General features: G+C 31.8%; 1 protein-coding gene across 7 annotated transcripts in view; it reads right to left on the bottom strand.

The window, feature by feature from the left end:
• Nucleotides 1–13680, bottom strand: part of LOC148611434 (N-chimaerin-like) — a 40036-nt gene that overhangs the window by 9593 nt on the left and 16763 nt on the right. For 6 of the 7 annotated variants that reach the window (XM_088592052.1, XM_088592054.1, XM_088592055.1 and 3 more), the window contains 6 exons: nt 12507–12825; nt 10125–10190; nt 6743–6827; nt 5036–5209; nt 2114–2191; nt 62–199 (listed from right to left, as the gene is read on the bottom strand). In XM_088592052.1, coding sequence (XP_088448178.1) covers nt 62–199; nt 2114–2191; nt 5036–5209; nt 6743–6827; nt 10125–10190; nt 12507–12825 — 860 coding nt within the window. The remainder of the gene's footprint in view (nt 1–61; nt 200–2113; nt 2192–5035; nt 5210–6742; nt 6828–10124; nt 10191–12506; nt 12826–13680) is intronic. The other variant, XM_088592056.1, reaches the window with a different exon arrangement.

Below are 13680 nucleotides of genomic sequence, written 5' to 3'. Positions count from 1 at the left end.
AAAAATCAATCAACAAAACTTCTTCATGATGTATATACATTATGAGTAATCACTGACTTACTGATAGCCTCTAGTAATATTTTATAAGCATCAAATGTAATGAGTGGTATTGGTAGTAGTCTGAAGTAAAGCTTTAGTACACTGGTTATACTGTGGATATCATCATACTTCGCTTCACTGATGTCTACATTCTCACCATCTGTAATTGCATACAAAAACATTAAATATAGTGAAATCTAAATCTAAAACCATAGCCTGAATAATAGGGAAATCTATCTAAATCCATAGCCTGAATAGTAGAGAATTCTATCTAAATCCATAGTGTGAATAATAGGGATACCTATCTTAATCCATAGCCTGAATAGTAGAGAATTCTATCTAAATCCATAGCCTGAATAGTAGAGAAATCTATCTAAATCCATAGCCTGAATAGTAGGGAAATCTATCTAAATCCATAGCCTGAATAATGGGGAAACCTATCTAAAACCATAGCCTGAATAGTAGGGAAATCTATCTAAATCCATAGCCTGAATAGTAGGGAAATGTATCTTAATCCATAGCCTGAATTATAAGGAAACCTATCTAAAACCATAGCCTGAATAGTAGAGAAATCTATCTAAATCCATAGCCTGAATAATGGGAAATCTATCTAAATCCATAGCCTGAATAATGGGGAAACCTATCTAAAACCATAGCCTGAATAGTAGGGAAACCTATCTTAATCCATAGCCTGAATAATGAGGAAACCTATCTAAAACCATAGCCTGAATAGTAGGGAAACCTATCTTAATCCATAGCCTTAATAATGGGAAATCTATCTAAAACCATACATTGAATAATAAAGAAACCTATCTAAAACCATACCTTGAATCATAGGTGTTAAATTAAAAAAAATCTAGAAAGGAAGATATTCCTCTCAAAATTTTTTTCAAGCAGGAGATTTGCATTGGTTTTGTTTTCAATTTCACAGCAAAATACATGTATCTCATGACATGCCCTGAAAAATGACATGAAATGTTTCCCTATAATGACAGTAAAGATCCTTATTACATGTTCAATATCAATTTCCTTTGGCAAGAACTGAAGTAATTTATTATGATTATAAGCTGAAAATTCAAACAAGACAGAAGAAATTTCGGATTGTTGCTAAATCTCTTACTTTGACATAGCATGTAAGCATGAGATTGTTGAATTTTTTTATGAAATATCAGGAGGCTCCCACCAAAAGGGGGAGACTTACATGTAACACATATGCCCTGAATAAACAGGAACCTGCCTAACTAAACCCCTAAATAAATAAACAAAAACCTTTTCTAAACAATACCCTGAAGGTCAGTTCCTATCAAGAGGGTCTGAAGGAATTATCATGGGAACCAAGGTTATAGCAGTAATCAAAAGAATGTAATGCAGGGTCAAAGACCAGACATGGTTAACAGACATACACGACAAAGAACATAAAGTAACTAAAACCACACATACAAAGTAACAAAAGCAAATGAGCAACTCAGACTCCACTAAAAACTGTGAGCATGGACCAGGTGCACCTGTAAGGAAAGCTTTTTCTGTTTTTGTAGTAACATCTGCAAGTTGCTCATAAAAAGTTGTCAGGGGCAGACGAAAGAGGAAAGGAAAACTATGACATCTTGAACAAATCAGTTTTCATGGCGCAGATGAAGAAACTACAAAAGCAGAATAAATATAAGCAAACTGGTCATTTTGAGAGAGGTCACAACAATCTATCAATTGAAATTATATATCTTAGAATTTTCATGAACAGGAAAAAAACAACAAGTCTTTCAATTTAGGCTTGGCAACACAAAGTCAATTTCTTGGTTCAGACAATTTGTCAAGAAAACTGATGAGAGTGGGGGCACGTGGCTTATTTTTCCCTTTGTATAGCCACCAAAAGTGATGAGGGTACATATTACATTGTTCATACCCAGACAAACAGATTATTGTTTTTGGTTTATTGATAAGGGGATAGAAATTTATAATCAGAAGCTTTTAAAAGGCAAGCCTGAGAACCAAGAAGCCTTAGTGTATTTTCTGTTCACAAAAGCAATCAAACAGACCATTTTTTTTCTTTGACTAAAGCAAAATAAATAATACATACCTTTATCAAAAGCCATTCTAATGGCCTCAACTTCATCATGCAGACCTGCTATTCGGTACAAACCTTCAGATTCTAACCCTACAATGATAAAATTTATAATTCATTACTAACTTTCCACATGCTGAAGTCAAAGGTTTGAAAATTTGTTTTGTGATAAAAAGATGGGTCTTCTTTTTCAGTATAAGAGGAAACAGAAAAAAAAATAATCTTCACACTGAACTTTAAAACAAACATACCAGCATTGTTGCATTCCAATGGATAAATAGTCCTAAGGAGTGCAATATTTATGATGGACAGGCTAAAACATATGTCTACTATAGTATGTGAGCTGAGATAATGCCCCGTGCACCCCCCCCCCATTCATCAACCGAAATATGATTTTCAGTTACCCTTATACCTTATACCATATGAGAAGATCACTAATTAAAACAAAAAAAAACCAACATGTCTATTGTACACCCTTTTTTTGCCAAAAAATAACATTTAACTTCATGTTGAGGCATGTTTTTCATGGGTAGGGGTGGCATTTTCCCACCTAACATCCTATTGCCTAGGCTCATTTTGAAGCTTAGACATTTTATTAATTTGCTGTTTCACATAAAAGCTTGTTTAAACTACCAAATTCTGAAAAAAAAGACAATAACCGGTAATATAGAAGAAAATTCTGAAATTCTGAAATTTCCCATTTTTCCGATTTTATAGTAATTGTCACCCTAAGAGGAAAAACTAAGCGCCTGAATTGATCAGATATGTTTTATACATCTTTATCTTAATTATGAATGCTTAAATTATGAGTTTTCTAGGGGTCAAGGCAATATTTTTACCATTTTTTGAAAAATCTTTCTTGAAAATTAGTTTTTTGTGGTTTATTTATGTAGAAAATAAAATTACCTATCGAATGATACCCAATTTGGGATGTGTCATTTGAGCAATGACTTGTAGAGTAGAATTTATAAGATTTTTTTAAAATCCTATTTTTTGCATTTTTGGATAAATTCTGACTAGGAAAATCAGCAAAATTCATCAGAAGAACCCCTAAATTATAAATCGTGATAATACTAAACAGAAAATACCAAATAAGCCATTTTTTCACTGAAGCATAAATACTCTAGTGGTTTTGACATTGAAAAATATGCCAATTTAAGTGATTTTTCGCGGGATTGGGGTACATTATTTTCATTTTACTCCTAAACTCTAAGTGTTACGGCAACTGTTTTGGTATCATTGGAAAGATGAGACATTTGGCTACATGACAATACCTAAATATGTTTAATTTGTTCATAAATGCTATCCCAGGAAGACTCAGACGGTCAAACAATTGAGTCACAAAAATCTTCGCTTTTTGACCCAGTGGGGTACAAATATAGGCTTATACTACAAAAGAATCTGAGAATATTCTTTGGCGACAAATTAATTTGGTAATGGGAGGTATAAAGGTATCTAAAAATCATCATGAAGTTGATGAGTGGGGGGGAGGGGGGTGCACGGTGGACGTACCCAGCCCTTGGACTATTAAGGAAAGGAGATATAAATACCAGAAAGAAATATCCTTTCTTCATCAATTTAGAAATAATAATGCATATTTATTACAGCTTCACAATTTTTTTATTTTACAAGAAGAAGTAGAAAATCTGTAGCTGTCTTCTAAGTACCATGATAAATTTGAATATCTGTCAAAAGGTTACATATTTTTTATTTTGAAGTAACTAATCACCAGATTAAATCAAGAGTTATCTTTCTTTAAAAATCAAAGAACTTTAGTGAGCACGGCAACAATACCACCCCCCCCCCCAAAAAAAAAAACCACATATATTTGCACTTTTTAGAAAACTGCAGTCACTATACCCAATTAAACAAAGGTCCCTCTTCACTGAATTTTTCAAAGTTAATCCAATCAAAGTTTTTAATTTTTTATTGCTTCAAATCATTCACCAAAGTTTAAATGATTTCCATAAAATCCAGGCAACAAGCCTAAATAATTGATTTTTTTTACTAAGCCCCCTCTCAAAAAAAGTGGTCCCCCTGACTGATTTCTGTGAAAATCAATCTCATTCAAGACTTCACCAAAGTTAGAAAGAAACGAATAAAAAATGGAGGTGTTACCCAGGCAACAAGTGACTGATGCACGAACTGAAGGATGGTAGTGCATTCTATTGATTTTTTTTATAACCAATTAAAACTAAAACCGTATTTTTGGTGAATTTCAAAACTCTGACACATGCTTCACAACACAGTTACTAGAAATACTGTATCACTCAAGTCTGAAATCCATTCCCACAATATGGAACAGCTACTGTTAGATGTCAAGTGGCTTGAAAAGTAGTTACAGAGAAAATTGTTACAAAGTGTAGATAAACAAGTGGACACATACAGGAACAAACTGACACCATAATTACTAAAGAGCTGTCAAAGGTCTTCAGACCCTTGGAGTGAGATGGGGGTCTGGTGGGGGGTTTGATTTGCAAAATATTTTAATGTGTTTTTTTTGCTCAACCCTGAAAACAAGGTTATACCATGCAGTAATGTACAGAAGGTCTGAAATAACATTTTGAACTTGCCAAATTAACCCCTTTTTCCAGGGAAAACATTGATTTTTTATTTTTGGGAGAAAAAGAATCTGAAAAATTGAATCAGTGAAACAGCAAAGACAGGGAATGTGAGAGAATGATTTTGTGCTTGAAAGCATGACTCTCACTCTTAAAGCATCATGAGACTTAAAAGGTTTGTTACTACATGTATATATATCACACAATTCAATAGTAGGGGTATAAAAATTAAAATATGGGATGTTACAACTTATAAATAAATCCCAGCATGATTCTTCACGGGACAGTTACCTAATAAGTGAAATTATTTTTTTCGCCATAAAAACATTACATTACAAATTTCATAGGAAGTTCTCAGCCATCTTTGACAACTGACCTCTTTTTTCTATTTCTTTAACACACTTGGTAACCACAATGGGTAGTGGAGTATTCTGTAACTTGACAGCAGTTGTTAGGTCAGCACCATACAAATTCTTTACAAATTTAATATCAGGCATACAGTCATTAGGAACTTTCTCTGAACACTTCTTATGAGCACTTAAGCCACAATCTGTGAAAGAAAAGAAATGCTTAGTATCCTAGTATTTAATTTGTCTTCATAAATTAACTGTATCATAGTGAGAGCTTGCTAATCAATGTCATTAATTCTTTTTCTATAATGCCATGTTATTGTATTTTTAAATACTAATCCTGATACAGGATGTGATTCATGTTACAAATTTATCAGAACATTCAAATATGGTTTTGAAATTGATCTATGACTGCAAATTTCTGTGACTCAAATAGTCACAAAGGCTGGATTAGTCAAAATATTGAATGAATGTTGAAATTTAGCCTTATTTATTTCTGGCTGTGTGTTCTAATAATCATTGTGCATTCTAGTGAACATATATTGATTAACTTATTGATAACTTAAGAAATAGACCAGATCAAAATTCTCTTAAATTCAAATGTTTAATAGTTGGGGAGATGTGAAACTTATTGCAATGAATTATTGATTCCAGTTTTTCTCTAATTCAGTACATACATGTACCAATAAAGTTTTAAAGATTCTAAATGACTCTTTGTAATCCAAAGTTAATTTTTACACACGTTTCAAGCATTCACACATACAATTTTCAATTTTTATCCCTTAACTGCATGCCATGTAAAGTCTGCCTGATCTAGAATATTGTATAAGTATTTTTATTCATGGGTTTCCAAATTTCATGGTTAAAAGAAACTTAACTGAACTTGAAATTAAAGTTTTTGAACTATTTCAAATTGTTTCTAACAAACCTTATATTCAACTAACCAACATAATTTCCTAACATCAAAGGTTAAAAACTTGAAGTACTTTTCAAGTATAATTCAATATAGTAAACCTTATTTTTATAAACTTCCAGCTATTGAATAAAGGGTAATTCATCACTGAAAGAGGAAATTTAATTCAATAGAAATCGACACAGCAAGTGAACTGTTTATGTAAATACCTTTATCAACAAGGAAGTATTGAGGGTATACTTAAAACATATGTAATCAGGAAAACTAATCCTTTGTATGTAGTGTGTTTTCATAACTACATGTTCAAACTTCCTCACAAAATCTTATGTCAATTACTAAATTTGTCTTCAAATAATATATAATTGAATATGAAAAATCTTACTTCAATGTTTTAATATTTTTTATCATATGAATGCAGTATGAGTACTATAGCTTTACTAAGGACTAAGGATCAAATCAATGTTAATATATGTACATATACTATATATATATATATATATATATATCCTAGCTGGCCCAGAACTCGTACCGCTGTGACATCTATGGCAACACCGCCTGCACAAAGTCCAGCGCCCTAGACCACTTGACCAGCTAGGCTATATAAAAATATAGCTTTTGCTGGCCGGGTCATTCCTCCTCGTGGATTAATCTAGGGCTGTAACTATCTATCTATATATATATATATATATATATATACATACACACACATTCAAATATGTACATATACTAATCTTCTCACTGCTTTACAAATATATATATATATATATACATTCAAATACTGAATCCTATTTTTTCAAAGGACATTAAGATGACTTCTTACCTTGACATTTGACTCCTTGGGCAATCAAACCCCACATAAAATTGGCACAGTAATCACACCAGTTCAAACCAATAAAATTTGTAGTCTGAAAGATAAATTGAAATTTGGAGATTTGCTTGAAAAGTTTAACAATGACATTGTAATTATTCATGTGGCAATGTTTTTTGTTGTGTTTTTTTTTTTTTTTAAATTATATACCACGAACAAGCACAAAATTTGTCTTTTTCATTTGAAGTTACATCCCCGATTAAAAATACAAAAAAAAAAAAAAAAAAACAACTTAACTTCACTTAATATATATAGATACTGGTAAAAAATATAAATTATTATGTGGATTAAGCATAATTCATTTTCAGACCAAAATCTCAAATACAAGACATGGTTAGCAATTATTGATGAAATTGACAACACATGGTAGATAAACAAATGTACCACCATTCATACTGGAAGTTGACAACACCTGTTAGATATACAAATGTACCACCATTCATACTGGAAGTTGACAACACGTGTTAGATATACAAATGCACCACCATTCATACTGGAAGTTGACAACACCTGTTAGATATACAAATGTACCACCATTCATACTGGAAGTTGACAACACCTGTTAGATATACAAATGTACCACCATTCATACTGGAAGTTGACAACACGTGTTAGATATACAAATGTACCACCATTCATACTGGAAGCTGACAACAACCAAAATCCTCTACAATAAATACCTATCTATATAAAACCACACACCAAATATGAAATCAGACCGTCCATTGGGAGCAATGATTTTTATGACAAAAATTTTGTGTATCATTCAATATAGTGAAAAATGGTTAAGTCCAACGATGCATTAAATTGACATTCAACAGCTTACTACATATACGGATTGCCATATCATATGAAAATGTTGATTAAATGAAGGGGATGATGGATGGACAAGGTGATTCCAAAACATCAGTACCACCTGCTTGTTGATTGGGGGAATAATAATTACTTTTTATATAGATTAAATCTGTGAAATAATGCTTGTAAACTAAGTATCTGTGAAATAATGCATGTAAACTAAGTATATTTTGATAATACAAGAATAATTCATTCTCAGAAAAAATAAAATAGTCTACTGAATGTATGTAAAATAAAAAATAAGTTATTGAGTGGGTTGAGTGGACACAAGAAAAAAATTGTTTGTTTTTGGGCCCATCTTAGCCCTGAATTCCTGTATAGTTCAAGTCACAACTCTTGCAATCAAAACTACCATTCCTTTAGTGTTATGGACCCTTGGGGTAAAATTTCATAGAGTTCCATTCATATATACTCAGGTTATTTTGCGGACACTAAAACCATGTGCCACGACATAGCCTACAATCACAATTCATATTGTGGTCATATATAAAAGTATTTGTACAGGGGAAAGCTGAAACCATCAAAATGCATTTAATCATTGAACAAAAATGACAGACCTTATATAGAACAAAAGGCTGCATCATGAGCACATGATACACTTTCCTCTATAATGATGTAGCAGTACAACATGTAAAAAAAAATCCCCCCAAAATATGAAAAAATCCTATACCTCTGAAACAAAAAATGAAATTTTCCCCAAAAAGTATACAGATCACAAGACTACTGTATTATAATGAACAAAAGTGTTAAGTGTGAAGTTAATTGAATGAGGACGACATTTGAAAAATCCCACAAAAAAGTATGAAAAAATCCCATAAATCTGAAACAGAAAATAAGATTTTCTCAAAAAAGTATACATACTGTTAGATCATTATAAAAAACAATTGCGAAAAGCTTTAAGTTTATTGTACAAGTAGTTTTCAAGAGACAGTGCAATATGTGAAAAATATGAAAAAGTTAATTACACTAAGAAGGCAGTCAAATAATTTTAACAAATAACTGTGTATAGTTTAGAGTAAATGAAATAAGTCATTTCCATAATAAGGGATGATATGTAAAATCTTGACACTCCCCCTTTTTTAAATAAACTCTTATTTCACAGAAACTTAAAGTATAAAGATCATATCCTAAATATCAGGAACATAAACAACATCCTCATTAAGCAGGAATTTGTTGTCAAATTTTTTCAAAAAATGAATATCACTATATGACCTACCTACAGAAAGAATTTTCAAAAATATTAAGTCAAAATATAAAAAAGTCCTCAGTAAACAGGAAGCAGTCAAATTTTTTTCAAATACGGATCCAACCATAAAAAGAATGTGTTTAAATTTCAAGACGCTGTGATGTATAGAAGGTGAGAAAAGTTGGACAAAAATTTGCAAAAAACGTAAAATCAAAAAATTAACTAAGTCTTAAGTAAACAAGAAGTTGTTGTCTAATTTTTTCAAAAATAAATCCCATCATATGGCATACCTACAGGAATAAGGTGTCAAAATATACAACAGCTGTGATGAATAGTTGCTGAGAAAAAAAAGAACCAATTTCAACTTTCAAAATATGTCAAAAATAAACAAAGTCCTTGGTAAATTGGAAGTTGCCAAATTATATATAAATATATCCCACAATATTGTGTACCTAAAGGAAGGTTTTTAAATTTCACAGCACTGTGATGAGTAGTTGCTGAGAAAACTTTGATGGAAAAAGTGTTAAAAAAAACCCATACACACAGAAACAAGGAAACATTCCACTGTAACGAGTAATTGCTGAGAAAAATGTGACAAAAATTTCAACTTGCAAAAACATAAAGTCAGAAAATAAACAGAACCTTCAGTTAATAGGAAGTTACTGTCAAAATTTTCTGAAAATGGATCCAACCATATGTCACATCTACAGAAAGAATTTGTTAAAATTTCCAGCTGCTGTGATGAGAAGTTTCCGAGAAAATTGTGACAAAAATTTCAAGTTTCAAAATATGCCAAAAATAAACAGTCATTGATTAACAGGAAGTTGTTGTCAAGTTTTTCTGAAAATATATCCCACCATATGGCATACCTACAGGAAGGTGTTTAAATTTTAGGCAGCTGCAATGAGATTGCTGAGAAAAATGCAACAAAAAATTCAACTTTTCAAAATATGTAAAAAATAAACGGGGTCCTCAGTAACCATGATGAGTAGTTTTTGAGAAAACTTTTACAGAAACATGGACACACAGAAACGTGGGTAAGGGTGAAACAATATACCCTATCCTTTGGAGCATGGGTATAATAATTTTGTAAAGTTTTAAGTTTATTGAACAACAGGTTCTCAAGTACAGTGTGACATGTTAACACAGATAGACAGATGGACTTAGGTATACCATAATACAACTCACCTCAGACAGGTGTATATAAATTAATTGAATTGAAGCTTTCAGAAATTAGATGGTATGATAATGATCCTTAAATGCATTGGAAAACTAATTAATCATCTTATATACCTTAAACACATGTGGTTTTTCATAAGCATGTACATTAGCATCCAAATCATCTTCGTCTAAAAGTCTCTGAAAATATAGATATTTTTATATAGCAAATTTACATGGTGGTTGAAGATTATGACACAATAATGGGCAAAAATTAAGTAGGGAAAATGCCACACAATTAATTCAACAAAATAAAATCTACATTTAGCCAGTTGTACCTTCCCATTGGTGAAAATCAAGTATAAATATAAGACTGTGGTATGATTGCCAATAAGACTGTGGCATGATTGCCAATACGATGGTGGTATGATTGCCAATGAGACAGTTGTATGATTGCCAATAAGATGGTGGTATGATTGCCAATAAGACAGTGGTATGATTGCCAATAAGATGGTGGTATGATTGCCAATGAGACAGTGGTATGATTGCCAATAAGACGGTGGTATGATTGCCAATAAGATGGTGGTATGATTGCCAATGAGACAATCATCCACCACAAGTCAAGCAAAAAACAATTTAACTTCTACAGGTTATCCAAGGCCTTCAATGATGTACAAAACAAACTGTAAAAAGGCCCCAAAATATAGGAATTGTAGCTGTTTATAATAGATGAAAATTGACCTAATCTTAAAAAAAAATGTAAAATGAATAACAAAATAGTTGTTTTAATCCTATAATTTCTGTAAAACTTGTTAGATCAAAATATCATTGTTAGTTAATTAAGTGTAAACAGTGTCAAACTACCCTACAATATATTTCAGCAGTTAAATCATCAGACTGGGAGAGCTTTGAGTCCGTGAAGAACCCATGATGGATGGACACATGATAGTCCTTACTGCAAGGAATGTGAGTGTATGCAGCTTTTACACTATATAGCTTTTCTTGGAACCAATGCATAAGCTGACAAAACTGGACAAGAACTTATTCTCAATAATTTGACAAACTGCTACAGACCAACTTGACATTCATGTCCATACATGTACCAAACCTGCAGGGTTCATCAACATTTACAGTATAATCTTCTGATTGAAAACAAGTAGAAAAAGACAAGTTTTGAGAACTTCTAACTACAACTTTGATGAATGATATGAAATATAACCTGTGCTCATCAAAGACAGAATGTTCCTTACAACATAAACAGGAGTCCATTAAAGAAGATAAATAGCTACATGTGTTTAATGCCTTGTTTACAAGTTCATCTAATGTCATTCAAAGGAAATACAAATTCAAATGAGAAATATGTTTATACATAAAGAAGATCATAATGCATATCAATTTCAATTGAACTAATGCCCGTTAACTTATTTGCATAGATCAAACATTATCATTTATTTTCATTTTGTTTGCATTGGAATGCTCATTCTAATTATCAAAATTTACATGAAAAATATTGATCCAGTAACATAGTTCCCTCATCATCTACATATGAACGGAATGCAAATTTTAACTTTAATTTCAATGCACATTTAGTAGACAGTGTGAATGCCAGTGATATCAGGAAAGTTCATTCATCTAATGTGAATTAGACAATGTGAATCGGTACACAAAGCATGTATAAAAAATACTCTAGTACTAAGTTTTCAGGGTAAAACCTTTACAGGGACCCAACAGCAAATGTTTGTGGATACCCACTGTCTTTAAACATTTCATATTTTCATAACAAAAAAATTTTTTGCTTATTGCACCCCTAGAGAGAAGACTTGAGCTCCATTAAAGTTTTATGATAGTAATCCTCTACAAAGTATTGATATACACATACCAGTAGTACAATAAATCAATATGACCTTGTAATGATATTGAACATGTAATAACATTTGTTTTACCACAAAACATAAACAGGGACTACCACCTTTTCTACTTAGTCTAGATCAACAGTGTGGGAACCCAATTCATCAAAATTATGACTTTATGTACGAAAATCTAAGCAAAGTGCCATAAAAAATGTGAGGTTTCAATTCCAAATGGTAAATGTATGAAGAACTGGGGATTCATTTTCTCTATAATATATCCACTGAACTCCTTCTTTCTCTAATTCAGGAATAAAAGTTGATAACTTGGTTTAGTGATGGGTAATAGGAATGTCTGTCCTTCTGTTCATACTTCCTACCGTTACACAGAGGGTGTACCCTTTACTCCTCCTACACCACTGAATGGAATTCAATAAAAAATTTTCAGAATCTAGAATCTTTATTACATATTCCCATTGCGCACCTCCTTTCTTCGATTTGATCAAAATCAATCTGGAGGTCAAAATGGGCATGTTATCAAACAGTGAGGTGAGCATTTCTTACTGGTTTTTTTTTCTCATTTTTTTCTATTCTAGGAAGCAAACTTTACCTTAGCAATAATTTCTATGTATTCTAGGATACAAGTTCATACCATAACAAAATAACTTACATCATCTTGAACAGCACCATTTGGTGCAGATCCATTTGAAAGTCTATTTTCTCCACTAGGAAGGTCAGAATGCCGTACAGTTTTACGATTTTTATCGGACAAATGCAATCGCTTCTTTTTGGCTGTGTATGCTAAGTAGGGGGATTCAGCGTAATTTGATTCATTTGATAATTTAGCAATATAGTCTGAAGCTTTAGCTTCCACATAAAAATGGATAAGTCCATCAGCTACTAGATCATGTACTGTGTCGAAACGTTTCTCACCGACATAATGCTGTCCATCAAAGAACAGTTTGAAGTTTTTGGTCTGGCCTTCAAACCTGTGAAAGGAAGGAAATGAATTATATAAAATCATATTCTGTGATAGTAATGTTTTTATAAAATACATCTTCCTGAGGAAGTTCATTTCTTTATCAATTTAACATGGATTTGTCATTTTTAAATAACATTTTAAATCGAATGTTAAAAACAAATCTGTTGAAGAAATACTGTACAGCCCCCAAACACTTCACAGAGACAAATAGAACATTTGTTTTATTTACGAAGATTTTATTGCCAAAAATAAGAGTACAAAACATTTTCTTAATCAATTAAATATGTTTCTGTAAATTCAAATGACAAGTTTGAATATACTGTAAACAAAATCAATGTGCAGATATAATACTGTATCCCTCCCACACTTATAGCCGGGAGAAACAGAAAATTAGTATCTATTACCAAAGATCATATAATAAAAAATAAGTATATAAAGTTTCATGAGATCTCCATCTTTAAAAGAAAAAAAAAGATTTCAAAGGTAACCCTGATACCTAATGTGTGACAGATGGAGGGAATAACAGTAATGGATCTGAAATCTGTTTGCCACCCAACTTGCTTGGAAGGCACAACATTTTTTTTTCCAAAATTTTTTGGGGAGGTTCTACTAACATCTTAAGTATAGGTATAGGATCAAGCGATTCAGTTTGGGTCTATGGACGCAGAAGGATATTTTTAGTTTGGGTATATAGATGCAGAAGTATATTTTTAGTTTGGGTCTATAGATGGAGGATATTTTTGTCAATACTTCTGAACGAAGTTTTCAAAAATTGTTAAGGTTACCTTCATGTGTATATAAGAAAAACAAAAAGAATTTTCATAAAAATTGGAAATAATCCTGACAATTCTACTTTCTAGCT

This window comes from Perna viridis, chromosome 7, assembly GCF_037379345.1.
Source record: "Perna viridis isolate PV_CMFRI_1.1 ecotype Kerala chromosome 7, ASM3737934v1, whole genome shotgun sequence".
Taxonomy (NCBI): Eukaryota; Metazoa; Mollusca; class Bivalvia; order Mytilida; family Mytilidae; genus Perna; species Perna viridis.
Note: the sequence above shows the minus strand (reverse complement) of the source record. Positions and strands in the feature narration are given on the sequence as shown.